The following is a 22,783-nucleotide window of genomic DNA, read 5'->3' as shown; positions in this document are numbered from 1 at the left end:
AGCACCTCTGTAGCCACTTCTCTAATACAATTAGCTGTCTTATCCCACATGTTGCTCACATCTCCGCTACTACTCCAAGTCCTTATACTAATCCACTTCTCTCCCATTCTCCGAGAAATGGCAGAGGTCAAGCCTCTCATTTGATCCTCGGTAGGTCATATAAGGTCTTCTTCCTCTTATCCCTCTTAATCTCCAAGTCCATTAATAATAGCTTGTGCTGGGTAGTAAGACTCTCACTCGGAATGACCTTGCAATCTTTACAAGGGCCTTTATCACCTTTCTCAAGGGGTAAGTAATCTATCTGAGTCTTAGCTATCGTGCTACGAAAGGTAACCAAGTGGTTCTCCTTCTTTGAGATATACGAGTTAGCAACTACCGGCTCAAAAATATTTTAAAAATCATTACTATCAACCAACATATAATTTAATATTTGTTAACACTATTTTATTTAAATTTTACATTTGTTAGTCCGTAATATTTTTTAAATAAAGTTTTATGCTTTCAAATATTTAGAAAAATCAAAAGAGAATTTTGGGTTTTGACCCGACCCGATCCATGGGTCTGACTGGCAGTTTGCAATGAAGTAATTTTACAAAACTGAAGTCAAAATTCCAAAAAAACACAAAAACCCAGAAAGCTCGCCGACTTTGCGAATTCACCGAGAAATCGATCGGAAAACACTATGATCCCTAACGGAGTCGAAGATGAAGAGAAATTTCTAGCTGCTGGAATCGCCGGTCTTCAACAGAACGCCTTTCACATGCATCGCGCTCTTGTATTTTCTCAAACCCCTCAATTTTTTCAATAGGTATGTATAATTTTGGCTTCCAGGCACCTAATTGTTGTATTTTTGGATGAATTGTAGGATTCCAATAATCTGAAAGATGCACTCAAATACTCAGCTCAGATGCTGTCGGAGCTCCGAACTTCAAGGCTCTCACCTCACAAATACTACGAGCTATGTGTGTACTTTTTCACTGATCTGATCTTAATTCCTGCTCCTGAAACTCACTATTAGAATTGCGTTGTTGTTTACCTTTCTAATTAACTTTAAATGCACATTGGTGACATTGTTGAAAATTTTGAATTTCAACATTTGATTTGAAGCTCCTTAACCTCAGTAGAGTTGGGGAACAATGAAAAATCACAATAATAATATAATTATTTATTTAGCAAAATATATAGTAGTACTGAAAATTAGATAAAAATTACTACTATAATATTTTAAGTAATTCACAAATAGTGTGAAATGTTTTTTCAGGATTAAACCAGCCTTCTCTAATTAAATATAGGATACAATAATCAACAAAATTAATTAATCCCAGCAGAATAAAAGATAATTAAAATAAATATTTAATATAATAAGCAAAAGAAAAGGAAGAGGGGAACATGAAAGAGAGAGTGGGAAGAAGGCATAATGTTTGTTTTTCTGATCAGTTCAAGAGGAGGAGATGCCTGTTTTACAGGTCAACGAGAAGGCTATCCATATGACAAGTGTCATGGCCACTTGGCTTCATGTAAGAAGCCATTACATGACAAGTGTCTATTCTTGCAAAGTATACCACTTCTCCAAAGTAATGCCAATATGGCTTCTTAAATACACTCCTTATTGGCTTTTTAAATACATTTTAAATAATTCTTTGAAATAAATATTTTAGTTACAATCTCCCACATATTTCAAAAGAATTTATAGGAAAAGGATTATAACTTGCTGAATTTGTATAGATAAAATGCAATAGGTTTGGTGTCTTTTGGACTATGAACCAAACCTAGATCGATAAAATTTAACGTACACCTTTGGTGTATTGCTGTCTATAAAATGTTAACTTTATCAAAAAAAAATTTAACATACATAATTACTGGTGAAATAGAATATTTCTATGAACCAATAATTCTTGTTGCAAGTCAGAGACTTTATCAATCACATTTTGACCTCCGTAATTTTGTTGGTCGATGCAGTTTTGCGTTAATAGGCCATGCGCGTGCCTGGTTATTCATGAGAGCAGAGACTAGGCTAAAATCTCATAGGAGCGGCCTCACTCCACTTCTCATATAAGTGTATTCACAGTAGCCGTTCAAACACTCTTAGTTAGTGCATAGTGTCAATAGTGACTTGTTCTTACCCATATGAACCTAATTCATGAGATCTCAATCACATAGGTTGGGTTTCTATCTCTATTGACAATCAAATTGGCCTTGCTAAAGTTGTATTGCCTGAACCTAAAAAGAGAAAATTAGGTTCTAAAATTGCTCATTGCATGCTTATGGGATATGCTAGACATAATGTTGCATATAGATTTCTTGTTTTAAAGAATGATGTGCTTGATTGCAATTATATTATTGTGATTTTTCATTGTTCCCCAATAATCTAAGAAACTATGACAAATAATATATGTCCTGAAACTATTGATGATATTGATACTGGTGTTATTCTGGCTACTGCCATTCCAGTCATCCTATCAGATGTTTATGGTGTTGAAAATTACAGGTATGTAAATAGGCATGGTTACAAGCCCAAGGCTAATCATAAAACCTTAATAAAAATGTTCCTCAATGGAAAAAAATATTGGAAGAAATGACAATCCCCGCTAAGCTAAAAATAGATTTGGCTGAAACGGATGATATAATTGTTGCGGTCATTTCAGAAATAACTATTGAGACCAATGTGAGAAACTTGGTGATAGACTCTGGTTCTACGAGGCACATTTGTGTAAACAAAAATGATTTTGTGTCATACACTCGCGTTGAGAAAGGAGAGGAAATTGATTACCTTGAGTCAGGACAACTCAAGTTCTTGGAAAAGGAAAAGTTGGAGTGAAGGTTACCTTTGAAGAAAATGAGGTCATATTGACCAAAAATAATATTTTTGTGGGCAAGGAATTTTGCAACCATGGCTTCTTTGTCCTTAATATTTATAATGATATCATTAAAAGTGCGGCTACTTTTACTTATATGGTTGTGTCTATTTCTTTATGGCATGCTAGATTAGGACATGTTAATGTCTCATAAATAAAAAACATGTGGTCTCTTGGTTTAATATCTGATTTAGGCTCAAATAATTTTGATAAATGTGAAATATGTGTTGAAGCTAAAATTATTAAAAAGTCATATTTTTCAGTAAATAGGAAAACTAAATTATTATCTTTGATTCACACTTATTTGGGTGACTTGAAACATACTATGACTAGAGGTGGTAAAAAATATTATGTGACTTTTATTGATGATTTTTCTAGATTTACTAAGTTGTATTTTACTTAGAAATAAAGATGATGCATTTAATGCTTTTATTTCGAAATAAAGATGATGCATTTAATACTTTTATTTCTTATAAGACTGAGGTTGAAAATCAACTTAGTAGAAATTAAGAGAATAAGATCCAGTAGAGGTGAAGAATATATATCTTTAAATGCTTTTTGTGGAAAAGAACGAATCATTCCTGAAGTAATCCCGTCTTATTCACCTGAGTCTAATGGAATAGCTGAAAGGCAAATGCTCCTGATAATTTATGGGTGAAGCGATATTATCTGTATGTCACTTACAAAATAGAATTCCTCATAAAAGAAATGGCAAAACTCCTTATGAGTTATGGATAAGTTATAAACCTAATTTGATATATTTAAAAATGTATTTGAAAAGCCAATAAGGAGTGTATTTGAGAAGCCATATTTATGGCATTACTTGGAGAAATGATATACAAGGCAAGAATAGACACTTGTCATGTAATGACTTCTTACCTGAAGCCAAGCCAAGTGTCCATGACACTTTTCATATGGATAGCCTTCTCATTGGCCTATCAAATAGGCATCTCCTTCCCTTGAACTGTTTAGAAAAACAAACATTAAGCCTTCTTTCCTACTCTCTCACGTTCCCCTCTTCCTTTTCTTTTGCTTACTTTATTTGATGTTTATTTTAATTATCTTTTATTCTCTTAATTTAACTTGTTGGTGTTAATTAATTTTGTTGATTCCTGGACCTTGAAGGCTTGTTTAATCCCGGGGAAACATTTTAAACTACTGAAATAATTTCTTAGGACTGTTCCCAGCTTGACTCAAATATTATTTATGAATTACTTAATATTATAGTAGGAATTTCTATCTAATTTTCAATACTACTATTTTGCTGAATAAATAATTATATTATTATTGTAATTTTTCATTGTTCCCCAACAAGTAGGACAGTGTTGTAGCTGTTATTTTATTCGATTATTCGTAAACTTTTAAATGCTCATTGCTTTGTTAGATATGCGGGCATTCGATGAACTGAGAAAGCTAGAAATTTTCTTCAAGGAGGAGACGAAACGGGGTTGCTCAATTGTTGAGTTGTATGAACTCGTGCAGCACGCTGGCAACATTTTGCCTAGACTGTAAGTTGTTGTGATGATAACTGCATCTTCCTCTTTAGCTCCGTTTTCTGAAAGCTTTACCATGAAGTTCTTCAGCAATTAATTTCATGTTTGCGTATTGGCATAAAGATTTGCAGTATGTAACTATTTTGTATGTTTCCAGAGAGACTCACTTTGGGCTTAAATTGTCAGGAAGATTTTTTTTATAGGAAAGTAATGAGATTAAAGACTATAATGAAATATAAAAAATGATGTCTGAACAGCCAGAAAGAATAAATGTTATACTTCCTGGGTGAGAACATTAGGAAATCTACACTAGAGAGCACAGGCAAAACAGTAGAGAAAATCAGAAAACGGGTTTAGTGAGAAAATATTTAACTTATATTTATCTTGGATGGATAATCCACAAAATTAGGTAGAAAGACAACCAGTGTAACATAGATGAATTTTGTTGAACTTTACCCTTACATAGAGTGAAGTATTTGGACCAGTTGCATTTGGTATTGCTTTTAAGTTACTGTTTCCATGCTAATCTTATTGTTTTTCGCTGAATTATTTACTAGTATTGTTAAAGGCGCGCTTAAGCCCTGACGCGAGGTGCAAAACATGTTGAGCACTTTTCCTCGCTTTATGGGTGCTTCAGTGTCGTCATTAAGGCTTTAAGCATACTTTTCCTTGCCAACAAGTGCAATCTTGATGGCGCGATACTAAAGAATTGATATTTCACTTTTATCAATATTTTTTTTCAATTGCTTTATCCATATATTTGTTATTCATGCTTATTATTATTAATCTTGGACTACACATACATATTTGGTTTTTTTTCTCCATTTGCACCTTTTTTCATTAAAGTCCACACTTTATTTGCGCTTAAAACCCCAACGACTTGGAGTTTTTTTGTGCTTTTGGCTTTTGATAACACTGCTTCTCACAGACATATTCTCTCAACCTTTCTTTAGCCTTGGTTGGATGTACCTTTACGACTCATATGAATGCAAATTTTGTTGCTTTAGCAGTTTGGTTAATGGGAATTAATGCTAGAACTTGCATTATAGTTTATTGAAACTGGTAAATTTCCCTGTTAGTTTCTGGAACTTTTTGGGAAGCACTGCTATTTTTGGTAGTTAAAAGGAATTATATATCTAGAGAACTGGTGATTTCTGTAGCATACAGGAAAGGGTAAATGGAAATTATGCTCAGATCAGTTTAGGATGGGTAGTTGGAGCGGAGTTCAGGAAGTTAGTAGGATAGCTAAAGACATGTAGGTACTCAGGGATGCTGAGATGTTATATATTGGTGCCAAGACTTCCACTACTATAGTACTATATTACTCTCTACTTTTATTCAAGATCAGGATAAAAATAAGGACGGTGGAGTGGTAATAATCGCACTTCATTTCGTTGATTCCTTTGTTCTTTAGTTGTTTGACCTATGCCAAAAAGATGCTCCATTTATTATCTGACTGCTTTCAAGATTGTCCTAAGTTTGAATTCTCTATTATTTGCTCATCAGGATTTCTAAAGTTCATACCCCTACTTTTGTTCCCCAGGTATCTACTTTGCACAGTGGGGTCTGTGTACATCAAATCCAAGGAGGCTCCCGCCAAGGATATCCTTAAAGATCTGGTTGAAATGTGCCGTGGTATACAACATCCTTTACGTGGACTCTTTCTGAGGAGTTACCTTTCCCAAGTCAGCAAGGATAAATTGCCTGATATAGGTTCTGAGTATGAAGGGTAAGGGTGCCACTCAGCTCCATGGTGTTTTACCAGCAATTTAGTTACAAGAGTTATGTGTCAGTCTCCAAGTTTGATGGGTTTCCTTAACAATCTTCTAGCTGCTAAATACAAGTGCGTAAGAAAAAAAAATACTACGATGAAGTGTCAACCTGAATGCACGAACTGACTTGACTCAAACTGATTGGCATGACCAGCAGTGTATCTGTGTGCTATTTTGAATTTTTGAATAAGTGCTGTAGTAGTAGATTGTGTTGTTCATGTAATTTTTTTTATGGTTGTCTACTTGTCTTACTGCCAAATTGATTAATTGAGGGTTTTCTCAACTCCGTGAACGTAGTATGGTCTTAACACTGAGGAAAGAAAAATGAGAAAAAGAAAATAGACTATCTTACCTTCGTTGAAGCTTCTTTTATATGTAATTTCACCTGTAAGATGAACTTTTTTGTTGGATGCACTAATATCTTTTTCCCTTCCACAGCGATGCTGACACGGTCGTGGATGCTGTGGAGTTTGTACTCCAAAATTTCACGGAAATGAACAAACTCTGGGTTAGAATGCAACATCAGGTTGGTTGAAACATCTGTGGATGCTATAACATGCTCTCATGCCTTGACATGCATAGTACCACAATGCTTGCATGTCATGAAGGTAAATGTAAATCATGAGGGCATAATTTGTGGTCATGCAGGTGTTTTAATGCTTGTGAATGATTCATTCTCTTTGCTGATCATGAGTTGAGGCTAGCATCGGGCTTTCTCATCTGCAGGGACCTGCTCGGGAAAAGGAGAAATGCGAAAAAGAAAGGAGCGAGCTTCGTGATCTCGTATGAGCTGTTACTTCATCATGTTTACTAGCAATCAAGTAAGCCATGGAAATGTACACTCATGCGAAGCTTTTCCTTTTGGTAGGTCGGGAAGAACCTGCATGTTCTCAGTCAAATTGAGGGTATCGACCTTGAGATGTACAAAGAGACGGTGCTTCCAAGAATTTTAGAGCAGGTGATTTGTCTAGCACTTTACCATCCATGTGATAACTTTTGCAGTTCGCTTAAAGCCAAAATGTGAACCATTTCTTTTGGTCTCAAAATGTGTACCTCATGATTGTGTTTAGGTTGTCAACTGTAAAGATGAGATTGCTCAGGGATATTTGATGGATTGCATAATTCAAGTCTTCCCTGATGAATATCACTTACAAACTCTTGAAACCTTATTGGGTGCTTGTCCCCAGCTTCAGGTGTGTTTTATTGTTGGTTCGTAAAACAAGCTTCTAGTGAAATAGAACAGTTAAGCATAGAAGGAAAAATGTCATGCCTGGTAAAATGCCAGGAGTTTGAGATTTGTTTACTCTATGCAACAGTGTAATATATATCATTGTCTCTCAGGCGTAAGATTTGGTTTGATGACTTATGAAGAGTCTAGTTTGTTTACGGCGTTGGATGTTAGGCTGATAATCCACCTTATTAGGTACTGGAGTTTGTTTTTAAAAAGGCATACTGAAGTTCGGTATCTTTATCATTGGCCTTTCATAAGATCTTAGAAATTCTGTCACCGTTGATAAATTCACTCTGGTGATGTCAATTTGTGTCAGTTGTTTGAACAGTCTCTGTGATCGTTCTAGATAACTGCCATTTAATGCTTAACTTCGATTAGAATTTTAACTTCCGAGCACTATTTCCCATGTCATTTTCTTCTTCAGCCATCTGTTGATATCAAAATGGTGCTTGCTCGTCTAATGGAAAGGCTCTCGAACTATGCTGCTTTAAGTACAGATGTAAGTAACACACATATAATAGCTTTTCTGGAATCAAACTTTTATATGTAGTTTCTAAATCATTTCTAACTGCAGGTGTTACCTGAGTTTTTTCAAGTGGAAGCTTTTGCAAAACTAAATAGTGCCATAGGGAAGGTAAATGCGTGCTACCCTCGAGTAAAATGCAATTCATTCTTATGAAGGTGTGGAATGTTCTAAAATAGAACTCTCCCAGGCCTGGATTATCTACCTCCAGCATGTGGAGATTAAGAAGAACTCGAAGAACTTTCAAAACTCTTTAACCAATTCTGACTCATTCAAAAATCAGTAAGACAAATAGAAGTTGACCAAAAATTTGTGGATGTCAGTGGAAAGTTAAGTCACGGAGACTGAACCTTTCTCACAACTTTAGGGTGGTATTGTTGTGATTTATGCATGCACAGAGCGACAGATGATTATGATTTTATTCCTGCTTTTGCCCCCCCAAACTTATGCGCTTCTCACTAGTAAGAAGGGGACACCGAGCCTTCCATGACATTCTTACGACTTATTTCCTGTTTTGTGACTTGAGGAATCATACACACTGTTTGTCTTCCAATGTCAATGGTGTCCTTTTGACTTTTCAAGTAGTTCAGATAAGATGCTCATCTCTGTCTTGTTGCAGGTGATAGAAGCCCAAGAAGACATGCCTATAGCTGGAGTTGTGACTTTATATTCGTCTCTTTTGACTTTTACTCTTCATGTCCACCCTGATCGCCTTGATTATGTGGATCAGATTTTGGTAGGTCAATTCTTATTTTTTCCCTTTTTCTTTTATCTAAATTTAACATAGTTTAACCGCAGAAAAAGAAAAGAATAAAAAAGCAAAAACAATATAAGGTTGATTAAAAGCCTAAAGGCTGCAGGAATTTAAATAATTTTTTGGCCTGCCTTGTGCATATGGTACCTATAAGGTGCTAATGATCACTCTATTTATCGCTTCAGGGTGCATGTGTTAAGAAGCTTTCTGGTAAAGGAAAGCTCAAAGACAGTAAAGCAACAAAACAGATTGTGGCCCTTCTAAGTGCTCCACTGGAGAAGTATAAGGATATTGATACTGCATTAAAGCTTTCAAATTATCCTCATGTTATGGAGCACCTTGATGATGCAACTAGCAAAGAGATGGCTAATGTTTTAGTTCAAACTATTCTGAAAAATAAAACTTGCATCTCAACAGCTGAAAAGGTTAGGTTCCTTTTGATTTTTGTTCTCAATTTTTTTGTAATAAAATAGTTTCTTTATTACTTGAAATTGTTGGTCTGACAGGTAGAGGCTCTTTTTGAATTAATGAAAGGACTTATCAGAGATTTGGATGAGAATCTTCATGATGAGGTGATCAAAGACTTCTCTGCTTCTCTGATTAGTTTCCTCATATCCTTCGACCTTCTTTCCACTGTGTTCTTAGTGGCTCGTTTTTTGAAACTTTATTTGCTCAAATCATTAGACCTAAGTTTCTTTGTCCTCCATTTTAGTTTGACGAAGAAGATTTCAAGGAAGAGCAGAACTCTGTTTCACGGCTTATTCAAATGCTTCACAATGACGACCCTGAGGAGATGCTGAAGGTAACAAGGCATATTCCTTCCATGGATAGCCTCTCTACTTATTGCTGGAAAAGTGTGTTGTATCATGTGCAACTTATATTTTGGGGTTGAATTTGGTCACATTTATCAACTTAAGTCAATTTTGTCATATTTTTGTGGAGCATGTACTCAATTTCATTTTTCCTTTGGTCAGTTACCTCAACAACCATTATCTGATTAATGAGACCACACAACAGAGATACCTAGAATATTTTTTGTTTCGATTAGTACCACGAAGATGCCTAGGCATTTTGTGTTCTGATAAGTACGTTCAATAGAACAGTTATAAGACCATCAATTTTATATGGGGGTGACCATCATTGTTTTATGTGAGAATATTTGACCATTGAAGTCTAACACATCCACAAGATGAGTGTCATAGAGATGCAGATGCAATGATGGATGTGTCGGGTGTGGTCATAAAAGATTAGAAAGTAAAAAATGATGACATTCCACAAAAGGTGTAAGTACCTCATGATAGAAGGTTGCTTGAGATGGTTTGATCATATATTCCATTGACCCCCGGATGCACTGATTTATTGTTGTGAGACCATGGTGAGTGAAGGTGTTAAAAAAGGACGAGGTAAACTTAAAATTACATCGAAAAAAGATGTCTCGAAAGACTTTCAATTTCTTGGAATCCAGGCAAACTTAGTGAAACATGGGGCACAAGGGAAGAAAAAGATCTATAGGAGTGATACCAATTAGTTTGGAATATGTTTTAATCATGTTAGTACATTTATTTCAGGTGTTGTGCTTTCTTGGGAATCTTGTAGCCCTATATCAGATTTTTATGCTATGAAAAAATATGGAGATTTTTACTTCATCAAAAGTAAAAAATAAAAAGAAAATATGGAGATTTTGTAATGCCTTTTCTGTGTGTATAATGTTGGCCTGAACTGAATTTAAATAGAGAAACATGATCAATGATGATCCATATAGATGTCCCAACTTGTTTGGGACTGAGGTGTAGTTGTTGATCAGTACCAAAAAGATGCCTAAAATTGTTTTTCTTGTACTGTTAGTTACTACTCTCTTAAAAAATTGAATCTCATGGTTTGATTGGCATAACATTGATTGAGAAACCTTCGTTTAATTTCTTTTGGGACAAAATGGTGTAAAAGTTGATCTCATACATCTTTCCACTTTCCATATCATTAAACATTAATTTATAAATGGCAAAAAATTAGATCCTTTTCGGGACAATGGCTGATGCTTTCTAGGGACATCATACAAAGTATAGCCAGGACAATGTGGTTGGGATAAATAGCCATTTTTGTATCTCTCTTTCTCTCGCTCCCACGGAGAGAGAGAGAGAGGGGGGGAGGGAGGGGGAGAGAGAGAGAGAGAGAGAGTTATTTACTTGTCATAATTATATTAGCTAATTAAGCATCCTTACAACAGCAAACACTTACCTTCCTTCTTAGCCTGGAGTGAGATTGATATTGGATGAGATGACTCTTGACCTAAGTTGCAAGTGATGGGTTCAATATGTTCCATTGAAGCCTTCTGATAGTTGATGTGATAGACTTGAGAGTAAGAGAACACATATGACATAATGATGAAGCATGAGCCATAAAGAGATAGCTTTGCATTTTGTTGGTTTTTCTTTTCATGGTTTCTTTTGTTGATCGTTTTCTTTTTTGTAGTATGAGAGGAATAAGTTTCCATCTGAATTCTATTCATAAGAATGCCGCTAAGAAATATATTATTGAATTGTGTACCTACATTATTACACAAAGACCTATTTATAGACACTACAATACAATCCTTTACCAAGTGGGATATTATTTACTATTTCGATTCCTATTACTATTCATATTCCTATTTCTATTCTAAGTAGGATTCCATATACCTATTCCTATTCTAATACTCCCCCTCAAGCTAGTACATACAAGTCATATGTACCTAGCTTGTTACAAATGTAATTGATACGAGAACCGATGAGGGGCTTGGTGAGATATCTGTAAGTTGATCACTTGACTTCACAAAGTTGACAGTCAATCTCAATGTGCTTGGTCTTCTAATGAAATACCAAATTTGATGCATAATGTCGATAAAACACCGAGTGATAAATTTCTGAATTGCAGTGTTGAACTTCTCAAACCAAGCTTGAGAAGACTATTTCAGACCATCGAATGACTTACACAATCGGCATTCAAGGCTATTAAACTCCCCTTGAGCAATAAAACTAGGTTGTTGCTCAATGTAGACTTCTTCACAGTGCAGTGGTCGCCGAAAAGTGCTCAAAATTGGTATGAAATATATGGATCGTCTTGGAATCAAGAGATGAGTAGATCTTAAATAAGAAAGTCACCTTAAAACTGGCTAGAACATGTTCATGCACCGGATTATTAGATTTGATGGCTGGAAGTGGTCACAATCTGAGCAATATATGGTTAGGGTCGGAATGATGACACGACCCTATTGAGAAAGAATATATGGGTAGGGTTGGAATGATGGCACGATCCTACTAAGAAAGGTAATTATATGGATGGGGTCGGAATGATGGCACGATCCTACACAAATCAGATTTGAGGAGTCACCAAAAAGACGCATGAAACCACACAAATCAAATTTGAGGAGACACCAAAAAAAAACGCGGTGCTATGCAACTTAGATATGAGAAAGTAGTTCGAAAAAATTCATGGTACTACACAAATTAAATATGAGATGTAGTTCAGAGAGATGCACGGTGGTACGCAAATCAGATATGAGAAAAGTAGTCACCAAAAAAATGGCACGGTACTACACAAATTAAATATTAAAAATTAGTCACCAGAAAGATGGCACGGTGCTACAAAAATTAAATATACAAAAATAGTCACCGAAAAGATGACACGGTGCTACACAAACATCGATGGATATGGGGTTGACACAAAACAACCCTAAAAAGTCACCGAAAATTGACGCATGGTGACCTGCCTGCCTAACTTTTCTTCCACTGAATATGGGGTTCATGCATATATCATTGGTCCTACTTTTGTTAATATAGACGAGCGATATATATGGGTAATAGCCACTCGCTGACAACTAAAACTCTTTGATTCTCTATCAAGATCATGGAGGTTCTGATACCATGTGAGAGATATATGAGTAAAATATTGTTAAATTGTGTACCTACATTATTACACAAAGATCCTATTTATAGACACTACAATACAATCCTTTACCAAGTAAGATACTCTTTACTATTCCTATTAATATTCCTATTTTAAGTAGAATTTTATATACCTATTCCTATTCTAACAATGCCAAAATGCACTTAGGTATTTGAGAACAGGATTGGAGAGACCAACAAACCCAGTGAAATCTCACTATGTAGCGGGTCTGGGAGGGTATACTGTACGCAAACCTTACCACTACCTCGTGGAGATAGAGAGGTTTTCGAAAGACCTCCGGCTCAAGTGCATCAAACCCAAGTAAAATGAAAGGAAAATAATGAAGAAAACATAGTCATTAATAAGAAAAACAGTGCAAAGTCTACACGAAAAAACGCAAACAATAGTAAAACAATGATAATCATACACAATAACAACCTATGACAAGAACTACAAGGGCGACTGGTACTATGATAGACACTAACAAGCCTAAACCTTCCAAGGCAAGACATCCTCCATCCCCTAATCCTTCTACCCTAATCCACGACCTCCACTCCTTCCTATCTAGATATAACAACATCTGCTCCCAACATTCTGATATTCAACTCTACACCATCCTGCAACAAAGTAAAAGTTTGATATCTAGATATCTATCCAAATGGAGGTCGTCACAACAAGTGGTGTGGTAGTTCGGAAGCCCTTTGAAATAATTTCTTATTTATAGTAGATTTAAGCAACAACTCTGCTACCAACAAGATCATAGCAAAATAAGCTATATTTTCAATATATATGGTCAGATCTAGAACTAGATCTGCACCAAGGGGTAGAGAAATAATGTAACAATGAAGATAGAGGGAGAAGAACTAAGGACACGTTTGGTGTGATGGATAAAGAAAGATAATCCTGGGATAAATTGTTTGTACCCCTTAATCCCTTATTTGGTTACAAAGTTTGGGATAACTTATTCCTGGATTAATAATTAGTATTGGGACAAGTTATCCCTGCCTCTGGGTGGATTATGGAATAATAATCTCGGGATAACTTATCTCCCGATAAAATAGTTAAAACGACAAAAATACTCCCTCAAACCCTTTTATACATCACTTTTCACATCCTTTACACTTATGGAGGGTATTTTTGTAAACAAACAACTTATTCTTAGAAATTATGTTATGCATATTATTTTTAATACAACACACCAAACGTTCACTAAGAAATAGTACTAGGATAACTTGTCTTCAAATTAAACGACCCCTAAGATTCTAAGATTACAACAGATTAAAAGCGAATGGAACCGCTATAGGAAGGAGTTAATGGCAGCAGGAAGCCAGGAACAATGGAAGTGTGTTGAATTAAGAACCTACAATAAACACCTTTATTATGAATGTTTTACTCTGTCTCCATTTCCATTTGTCCGTATTTCGAGAAAAAGCATCTCTTATTTTTCATTCCTATTCTTATACGTAGGAATATTATAATTCGCATTTCAAACATGCATGACACAACATCTATAGGGTAACTTCCATCTTGAAGGTTATGTGATGTTTTTATAAGATATCCGCGATTTTGCTCTAAATGTAATAGAATACAAAAATCGATTGGTTCCATTGAAGTAGCTATCTATTGTGTATTACCAACGGTTTCTATGTAAGGTTGCAAGATGAATAGATTATATCTTGAGCAGTTACATATCCTGGACCTTTTTACACAAATAGATGCGTCAAAAGTTCCATATAGGTTGTTTCAATACAATTTCTTTCAAATTCATTAAAATTCCATACTGATTCTTGAATGCCCATTATGGTCGAATATTCATGTGGGTCTTTCTCAGAGTTTACATGTGTGATATATGTTCCTTATATTTCTCCAAGTAAAGCTCTTCGCATGCTCTTCGCATTGCGTTGCCTATTGTGTTCTAAGTGGAGACAAAATAAAGCATCCGTACTAAAGGCATTTACTGTTTGTTCTTGATTTAACACACTTGACTTTACCCAAATCTGCTTTTAAGTGGGAAACTTGGGAGCAGTTGGGTGGGGAGATGGTCTCTTGGAAATCTATGTTTTATCCTTGCCCTTTTTAGTTAATTAGAGAAATATGAGTTATAGCAGGATTGAGCAAGATCCAACAGCTCTAGTCCTTCTGGTCTGCATCAGCATGGATTGACCAGAGACTGGTAGTAATCAAAATAGTATTGAGATGATGTCATTTAATCTATGAAGCGGTAGCTGTAGCGATGGCGATGGTTATGACATGATAGACTTGCCGCTGAGCAATTAAAATTCTAAGACAAGTAGATCAGATAAGCTTTACCATTTTAGATTAAATTCAAACACAAAGGTAGAGGTAAGGTTTGCATGCATCCTACCCTCTCCATACCCCACTTGTGGGATTACACTTGGTATGTTGTGGTAGTAAATCCATTAATGAAATTTTCATTCATCTTGAAAGTGGCAGAGTGTGATGTTCTTATTTTTCTTTTGTATGTTTGTTTGTGCAAAGTAAAATGCGTCAATCCAGTCAGATTTGATATGGTTTACCAATTCTTTTATTTGCAGATAATTTGCGCTGTGAAGAAGCATATTATGACAGGAGGACCAAAGAGACTTCCCTTTACTGTCCCTCCTCTCATTTTTAATTCTCTTAAGGTTTGAGTTCACAACTCAATGACTACAAAATGGGTGGAGAGTTATATGCTTCATGCTGTGTCTTCTTCGAAAGAAATGAATCAAGTGACGAGTTATTGTATATGCATTTTAAGATGATCCTTTTCTGATGCAACTGCTTGTTCAAAGGAGTAAATTACAGAAAATGGAAACCAACCCCTTCCCAGTTTTCGGAAGAAAAGAGAGAGAGAGAGCGAGTTTTACTTTTTACACAACTGACTGTTTTCTTTACCTACTGATGTTGCAATTTTCCTCCTTTTTTAGTTGGTAAGGCGACTGCAAAACCAAGATGAAAATGCTCCAGATGAAGAGGCATCTGCTATACCTAAGAAAATTTTTCAGATTTTAAATCAGGTAATATAGATGAATGGTGTTGTATGCTATGAATTGCATTTCAATCTCATAAGATAAGACGACCACCATTTTGAATTTTTGGTGAAAAGAAAAATAAAAGATCAGATTTGCTTCTCTTGTATCCTTTTTTAGCTCTAGCTTCTCTTCCTTTATTTGCAATAATCCCGTGACACCTAAGATTGTGCTGAGGAAATTCGTATTACTTATGAATTGCATACACCTTGTTTCAGATAATTGAGGCTCTCTCAAGTGTTCCGGTACCTGAACTAGCACTAAAGTTGTACCTGGAGTGTGCTGAGGTACATGAATTTATCCTTAAGACTTGTGTAAGATAGTGGACCTTATTAGAAAAGTATGGGTTTACTTACTTGTAGTTATGTTGCTCAGGCTGCCAATGACTCTGACCTAGAGCCTGTTGCCTACGAATTCTTCACCCAAGCTTATATACTATACGAAGAAGAAATTTCGGTAGTATTTACTTATCCTATCTTTACTTTATGATCTCTATTTTCTAAACTTCCTGGAATTTCAATATATCTGCATTGATTTATACATTTCATGCATTGCTCGATTTGTCTAATTCTACTTGAATGTTTTGATAGGACTCCAAAGCACAGGTGACTGCAATACAATTAATAATAGGGACTCTTCAGAGAATGCACATCTTTGGTGTTGAGAACAGGGACACATTAACACACAAGGCTACAGGGGTAACTTTTTTACTACCTCTTTTTTTCTTGATCCTGCTTTCAGCCTCGTCATTCTTTGACTGACTGTAACCGTTTCCCCCCTCTTTTCTTAATATCCTCTAGTACTCAGCAAAACTCCTGAAGAAGCCTGATCAGTGCAAAGCTGTCTACTCTTGTTCACATCTTTTCTGGGTTGATGACCAGGACAGCAGCAAGGATGGAGAGAGGTTAGTAATTATGCCATGCATATGAGGGATGAAATTTACATTTGGTGGCCTGCAACTTAGTGTGCCACTCTTATTATGAGCATTTATTTGCCTGGGTTTATATCTGCACGAGATGTGGTTTATGTGTTTATGGTCTTCCCTGAGCCACTGGGTTTTATCCCTTGAGTTCCGCTCCTTGATTTCAAGTTTTTTCTGTCACTTCCCTACTCTTTTTAACATGGTTGTTCCTTTTTCATTGATCCAGGGTTTTGCTTTGCTTAAAACGAGCCTTAAGGATTGCAAATGCTGCTCAACAAATGTCAAATGCAACGCGAGGCAGCAGTGGATCGGTCTTGCTCTTTATAGAAATTCTAAACAAGTAAAACAACACTATACATCCTTGTTTTTCCCTTTCTTGGATATGGTCTCTGTTTTGCTGGTCATTGACGATAGATACACTTCATCATTTGTATGATATCAGGTATTTATATTTCTATGAGAAGGGGGTCACACAGATCACTGTTGCATCCATCCAGAGCCTAATCGAGCTAATAACAACAGAAATGCAAAGTGAAAATAAAACAGCCGATCCTGCTGCAGATGCTTTGCTCTCAAGCACATTGCGCTATATCCAGTTCCAAAAGGATAAAGGTGGTGCGGTTGGTGAGAAATATGAATCCATCAAGTCTTAATGAAAGAAAAAAGACATTCTCGCAAGGAATTGACATTCTTGATGTTACAGAAGCAGATAATTTTTTCCCCCCAATACAAGTTCTTTTTAGTTTCATTATTTGCCTGTTAGTCGAGATTCTGCGTTTTTCAGCAGGCTAGCGGAAGAAGCTGCAAATATCTGTATATTCTAATCACTCTGTGATGGGTTATACTTTAGATTTTGATTGTTGTAACAATGCTCTCGCGTAAAAATGTGTGTAAATTTGAGTCTATATGATGCAGATCAAACTTGTGATTATGAATAATTGCTGAATAAGTTTGTTTGGAGTTGCATATTTACATGTCATAGATCTAATGTTGTTTTCCAACATGATGGCTAATGACATTTGATTTTCTTTTTTCCATTTCTGTTGATGTTAATGCATCTCCTTGAATCAAAATGTCCAACATGTTCCACACTTGTATAGTTAATAGAAAGGTGGTTCAAGTTAAAAGTTGTGTGAGAGTATTGAAATTTGTTCGTGTTGAGCACGAATTTACTTGGAAAAGAGGTTGAAGATTTAATTCCCGTTTGGTGCATTAAGCTTTTGTTATGTGCGAGATTCAGAAAAGGGTCGGTTTCAGGGAAGGGTTGGATTATAAGAGTTTGTTTTACGCAATCTTACCTTTTATTTCTGTAAGATGTAGTTTTCACAACTCGAATCTGTGATCTTTTGGTTTATGGCTAAACAACTGAAACTTGAATCATTCAAAAAAGTGTTTTTATTCAAATCAGTACGCCAAGAAAGAAAAGAACACGGTCACCCTAATCAAAGATTTTTTTTTACGCGAATTTGAATTAGTTGCGGCTCCAAAATGGATATACAAACATAAAGAAGAAAATTTCATTCAGAACAGCTTATATTGTTTAGTACGAAAACGAAAGAAAAAGAACACATTTTATTTAACCCAAATAGATATCTCAATTGTGACACATTACTCTTTTTTACTAGTTTTAAGCACTTATTATATGGTTTGGGAGGATGAAGTCATGGTTATAAGTTATAAAAAGCAGCATGAGCTTTTTATATATTTTAAAAAAACGTGATGTCCAGGTCAGCTTCTCCGCACCTCGACTAATTCCACATGGATACAACAAATCAGTTCATAGCATACTTTTGGGTCCAATTACGAGCCACTGATTCATACTTGTGCCTATCAGTCTTGTACATATGTGCAATTTCTGGTACCAATGGATCATCTGGATTTGGATCTGTTAGTAGTGAACATATGGATAGCAAAACCTGCAAAAAAATAATAATCATTTTTTTCGAGAAATTTAAGTCATACAATTAAATATATCTATTATTATAAGAAAAGGATAAATAAACGTGAACGAAAATTGATTGATGGTAATATAGAATCCTGAATCACAAACAATAATTAAATTGATGATTACAAAAGAGAATTCTTAATTCAGCTTTCTGAACCGACTCCTTAATTAAGTTGGGCTAAGAATTTCATACAATAATAATGTGCCAGTGAAATGATTTATTTACATGGCCAAAAGTCGTAAATGTGCCATATTAATTTGGTACCATGTGACAAAAATCATGAAGCAAATTTTTCCATTATAATTATATATAATTAGTACCTTGGATATGGTGAGGGCAGGACTCCATTGATCCTTAAGAATGTCCAAACAAATATTTCCATTATTGTTTATATTTGGATGGAATACTTTGGTCTTGAAAGCCACCTGCCAATATTATGAATATGTTAGTTATAATCATTTCTTTGATATTTTCCCAATTATTCCTATTTCCTTTTTATTTCTAGTAGAGGAGTGTCGGGTGATAATACTTATTCATATTCGATATTTATACAAAATATTGTTTATATTAATTTAGTGTAATTGTATACTAAATTGAGGTGGAAATACTTAATAATTAATCATATGATTAAGTGACAATAGTTTATCAAACAAATATATGTCGTGTTTTCAGTCATATAAAAATCTGAAATGAAACCTTGATTTGGCTTTAAAAAAATGGGGATCTTAGCATTTTCAGCCAGTTGGTTAAGATTCTTTTATCCACCTAACAACTTTATTCATTGTCAGTGTATACTCGATGTATAAGAAGCGTATAAATGTTACTGTATAATTAGATTATTATACTAGTTAAATATATAAGTAATAAAAATGAGGATAATATTTTTATTATGGGGTTTGTTGAGCTTGATGTATAGTGTAAATTTTTTTGCAAAAAATAAAATAGAAAGGAAAAGGGTTTGATATGCCCCTTAACTTTGTCATTTAGAGCTGATATATCCCTCGTTATAAAAGTTACTCATATATACCCCTGTTGTTACACAAATGGCTAACATATAATCTTTTTCTCTAACGAAAGTGAAAAATCAATTTTAAATTTAGTTTTTAAATTTTTTATTAAAAAAAAATAATCATGTAGGGGTATATTGTAAACTTCTCACACGTTGCTTTTGATTCAACGGCTAGTTTGAATTTATTATTTTGATGGTTAAATTTATTTTTTCACTTCTTGTAAAATTTATCATATATGCCCCAATTATTTTTATAGATACAAAAAATAAATTGTGATATATCTGAAAAATCATTAGTTTTAAAAAAAATTTCCTTACTTTTTTCTTTGGTTTTATTCACACTTTTCCCCCTCATATTCTTACACTAAAGAATGAAAGAAAAAAATAAAACACGAATAAAAAACTCAAATAATGATAGTCAAAGAAGTAAAAAAAAAAAATCATGTGTGAAAAGAATCATATATATATATACTCCTACATGAATTTTTTTTAAATTAAAAATCAAAAAAATTAATTTTTTCGCTTTTGTTAGATAAAATGTTATATGTGAGCCACTTTTGTAATGATAAGAGTATATGCGAACCATTTTTGTAATGGTAGAGATATATGTGATTCACTTTTATAACGAATGATATATCAACTCTAAATAAAAAAGTTAAAGAGTATATCAGACCCCTTTTTTAAAAAATAAAATAAAAAAATCATACCTTGGGTGGTTTGAAAGGGTAATCAGGGGGGAAATGGATGCCCACTTGAAAAACACCACCTGCATAAGGGCTGTCATTTGGCCCAATAATGGTTGCTTGCCAATGAAACATATCCTGAGCCAGAGGACCTGAAAAATAAAAATAAAAATATTGAAAAATAATTTGTATTTGAAAATTTGTTATAGTCATTTATTATGCGAAAACATATCGTGGATTTCGAACTTAAATAATTGAAAATTTTAGAATATTATCGTGAGTTTTGAATTTTATAACACTAGATCATGAATTTTGAATTTAATTAGAAAAGTATCGTGAGTTTTTAATTTTATAATACTATATCGTGAATTTTGAATTTAGAAAAGTGAAACTTCTAGACTGTGTCTTTGATTCACCAAAGGACACCTTAGTTAACTTGTCCCTTCCCTATTTTACCAATATCAAGTATTCGTTTTGAAACTTAACTAATTCAATTTTACATTAGTTAAATTAAGAAGCTTCACTTTAGGGGATGAACGCTTTATACGGAATTACAGTCGACTCCATATCAAGGGTTCAAACTCGAAACATATGATCAAGGATGTAATTTTTTTTTTTATCATTTCACCACAATCTCTAATCCTCTGAAGGATGACGGAAAATAAAATATACAAAAAATTTACATTTTTTTTTACCTGCACTACATGAAGTTGGAGGGTCTCTTTGCAACTCCCTTAGTTCCTTGTGAATTCTCCTTGATGCCATAAATCCTACTCACTTCTTGGATTGAAATAAAATAGTTTTTTTTTAGATTAATAATTTAGAAGTTTTTATAGAGAGAAATATCAAGTTGATGAAAGATTTCAAGAAAGGATGCAAATATATATATGCAAAAAAATAAGGAGAAGAAGAGAATCATTTCTTTTTCAATTAATAATTATTCATTGGTATAGATTCTACGGCAAAAGGCAATTCCTAAAAAATAAAATAAAATAAAATAAAATAAATAAAACATGCACTTTAAAAAGGGACGATTGATGATTTATCAAACTTGTGAAGAAACAAAAAGAAAAGAAAATATAATAATATTCTCTCAATGTGTTCAGTAGAAAATATTTTCTTGAAAAATACTTTTAAGAAAAACTAAGTGATTTTTAATTCATTTTCGAAGCAAAAGTATTGTCGTAAAATATTTTTATAAAATCTTGATAAAAACTATGCGAGGTGACCAGTGGCGGAGCCAAGATTTTCAATAAGGGAGTTCAAAATATGAAGAAGTAAATACATGAAAGCCGAAGGGGTTCGACATCTATTATATACACATAAAAAATAATTTTAATCATGTATAAATAATGTAATTTTTTATCGAAGGGGATTCGAATGAACCCCCTAACATCATGTTGGCTCCACCCTTGGAGTTGAGAGTAGGGGTGGGGGGATGTGAGGTGGTGGATATGAGGGCTACGGGGATGAAGGTAAAAATACGGTGTGTTGAAGGCCAAAATGACACAATTAATGTGAAATGTCTCTTGTAGAACTTCTTTTGTATACTTATAGAAAAGTTATTTTCCTAGTGATTAAGAAACTTCTTTTTGTAGAGAAAATATTTTTTAAAATTTTAATCAATCGAACATGAAAAAATTGAATATTTTCCTCCGTATCGAACACACCCTAGCTTTTGTCATATATATATATATATATATATTTGAAAAGAATAAAATTAAACTTTGCAGCAATTTCTAGTTCTTTCATTTGTGTGTCATATAATTTCATCTTATTGTAAAGAATATTCTTAATGTATATGTTCATGGTATTTCCTATCTTATTAGAATGATATTCTTATGACACTAATTTCTTAGTTGGATGCTTAAATCTTGTTTTGTGAATGGTGTAGAGTTGAGGCTAATTTAAACTAAACATAAGTTACGTGGGGACTGGAGATCTTAATGTAGACAGAGGCGGAGGTATGATTTAAAGTTTATGAATTTTAAATTTATCAATTGAATTTGTAGTTTATTTTAATTATTGAGTTCAAAATTAAATACTTACACTTATTTAATAGTTTTTCTAATACAATACAAGATCTAAGCAGAAGTTAATGAGTTCGTTCGAATTATTACCTAATATAATAGCTTTAACCCTAAATTATGTGACACAAATAAAACTTGGAGAGTCAATCAAATTCTTAATATGATTTTTAGATATTTTAAGTTGTCAATTGTGATTTATAGTTCTTTTTACGTAATTTTTAAATAATATATGTTACTTCCTCTGTCCTAATTTATGTTGTACTGATAAAATTCAAGAGTTGACCAAAATTTATATATGTCTTCTAAAATTTTAAGGTATTAATTATTGTGATTTATAATATTTTTTATGTCATTTTCAAATAATTTATATTACTTCCTCTATTCCAATTTATGTGATAGTGATAAATTTTGAAGGTCAATCAATTATTTTGTATGTATTTTAAATTATTAATTATTGTTATTTATAGCATTTTTTATGTAATTTTTGAATAATATATGTTACTCTTTTTGTCCCAATTTATGTGACATTAATAGAATTTCGAGAAACATTTAAATTTTTATGTCTTTTAAATTTTTAAGTTGTTTATATTCTGACTTATAGTACTTTTTACGACA

General features: G+C 33.9%; 2 protein-coding genes across 2 annotated transcripts; one reads left to right on the top strand and one right to left on the bottom strand.

The window, feature by feature from the left end:
• Window positions 1–606: 606 nt before the first annotated feature.
• Window positions 607–17,534, top strand: LOC129894404 (vacuolar protein sorting-associated protein 35A-like). Its single transcript, XM_055970083.1, has 22 exons — window positions 607–775; window positions 866–962; window positions 4,240–4,363; window positions 5,892–6,077; window positions 6,559–6,646; window positions 6,847–6,903; window positions 6,989–7,078; window positions 7,191–7,313; window positions 7,776–7,850; window positions 7,926–7,985; window positions 8,494–8,610; window positions 8,814–9,053; window positions 9,135–9,200; window positions 9,341–9,430; window positions 15,105–15,194; window positions 15,477–15,566; window positions 15,797–15,865; window positions 15,954–16,034; window positions 16,169–16,276; window positions 16,379–16,482; window positions 16,727–16,840; window positions 16,943–17,534. Exons 1-22 carry the CDS (start codon window positions 683–685, stop codon window positions 17,151–17,153), a joined length of 2,373 nt encoding a protein of 790 aa, XP_055826058.1. The 5' UTR covers window positions 607–682; the 3' UTR covers window positions 17,154–17,534.
• Window positions 17,535–17,965: 431 nt separating this feature from the next.
• Window positions 17,966–20,992, bottom strand: LOC129896070 (ubiquitin-conjugating enzyme E2 5A-like). The gene is made up of 4 exons (XM_055971887.1): window positions 20,834–20,992; window positions 20,163–20,290; window positions 18,767–18,871; window positions 17,966–18,416 (listed from the first exon to the last, which is right to left on the bottom strand). The coding sequence occupies exons 1-4, from the start codon at window positions 20,901–20,903 to the stop codon at window positions 18,273–18,275; spliced, it is 447 nt and encodes a 148-aa protein (XP_055827862.1). The 5' UTR covers window positions 20,904–20,992; the 3' UTR covers window positions 17,966–18,272.
• Window positions 20,993–22,783: the final 1,791 nt, after the last annotated feature.

This window comes from Solanum dulcamara, chromosome 7 (genome assembly GCF_947179165.1).
Source record: "Solanum dulcamara chromosome 7, daSolDulc1.2, whole genome shotgun sequence".
Lineage (NCBI taxonomy): Eukaryota > Viridiplantae > Streptophyta > Magnoliopsida > Solanales > Solanaceae > Solanum > Solanum dulcamara.
The sequence above is the reverse complement of the archived record's forward strand: the minus strand, read 5'-3'. Positions and strand labels throughout refer to the sequence as shown.

What these genes read in the sequence shown, in the direction of transcription:
- LOC129894404 (XM_055970083.1), top strand. Translation starts at nt 683, where the DNA reads ATGATCCCTAACGGAGTCGAAGATGAAGAGAAATTTCTAGCTGCTGGA. An exon ending in GGCAACATTTTGCCTAGACT is followed by an intron (nt 4,364 to 5,891) that starts GTAAGTTGTTGT and finishes TTTGTTCCCCAG; the next exon opens with GTATCTACTTTGCACAGTGG. An exon ending in GGGTTAGAATGCAACATCAG is followed by an intron (nt 6,647 to 6,846) that starts GTTGGTTGAAAC and finishes TCTCATCTGCAG; the next exon opens with GGACCTGCTCGGGAAAAGGA.
- LOC129896070 (XM_055971887.1), bottom strand. Translation starts at nt 20,903, where the DNA reads ATGGCATCAAGGAGAATTCACAAGGAACTAAGGGAGTTGCAAAGAGAC. An exon ending in TCCAACTTCATGTAGTGCAG is followed by an intron (nt 20,291 to 20,833) that starts GTAAAAAAAAAT and finishes TTTATTTTTCAG; the next exon opens with GTCCTCTGGCTCAGGATATG. An exon ending in ACCCTTTCAAACCACCCAAG is followed by an intron (nt 18,872 to 20,162) that starts GTATGATTTTTT and finishes TAATATTGGCAG; the next exon opens with GTGGCTTTCAAGACCAAAGT.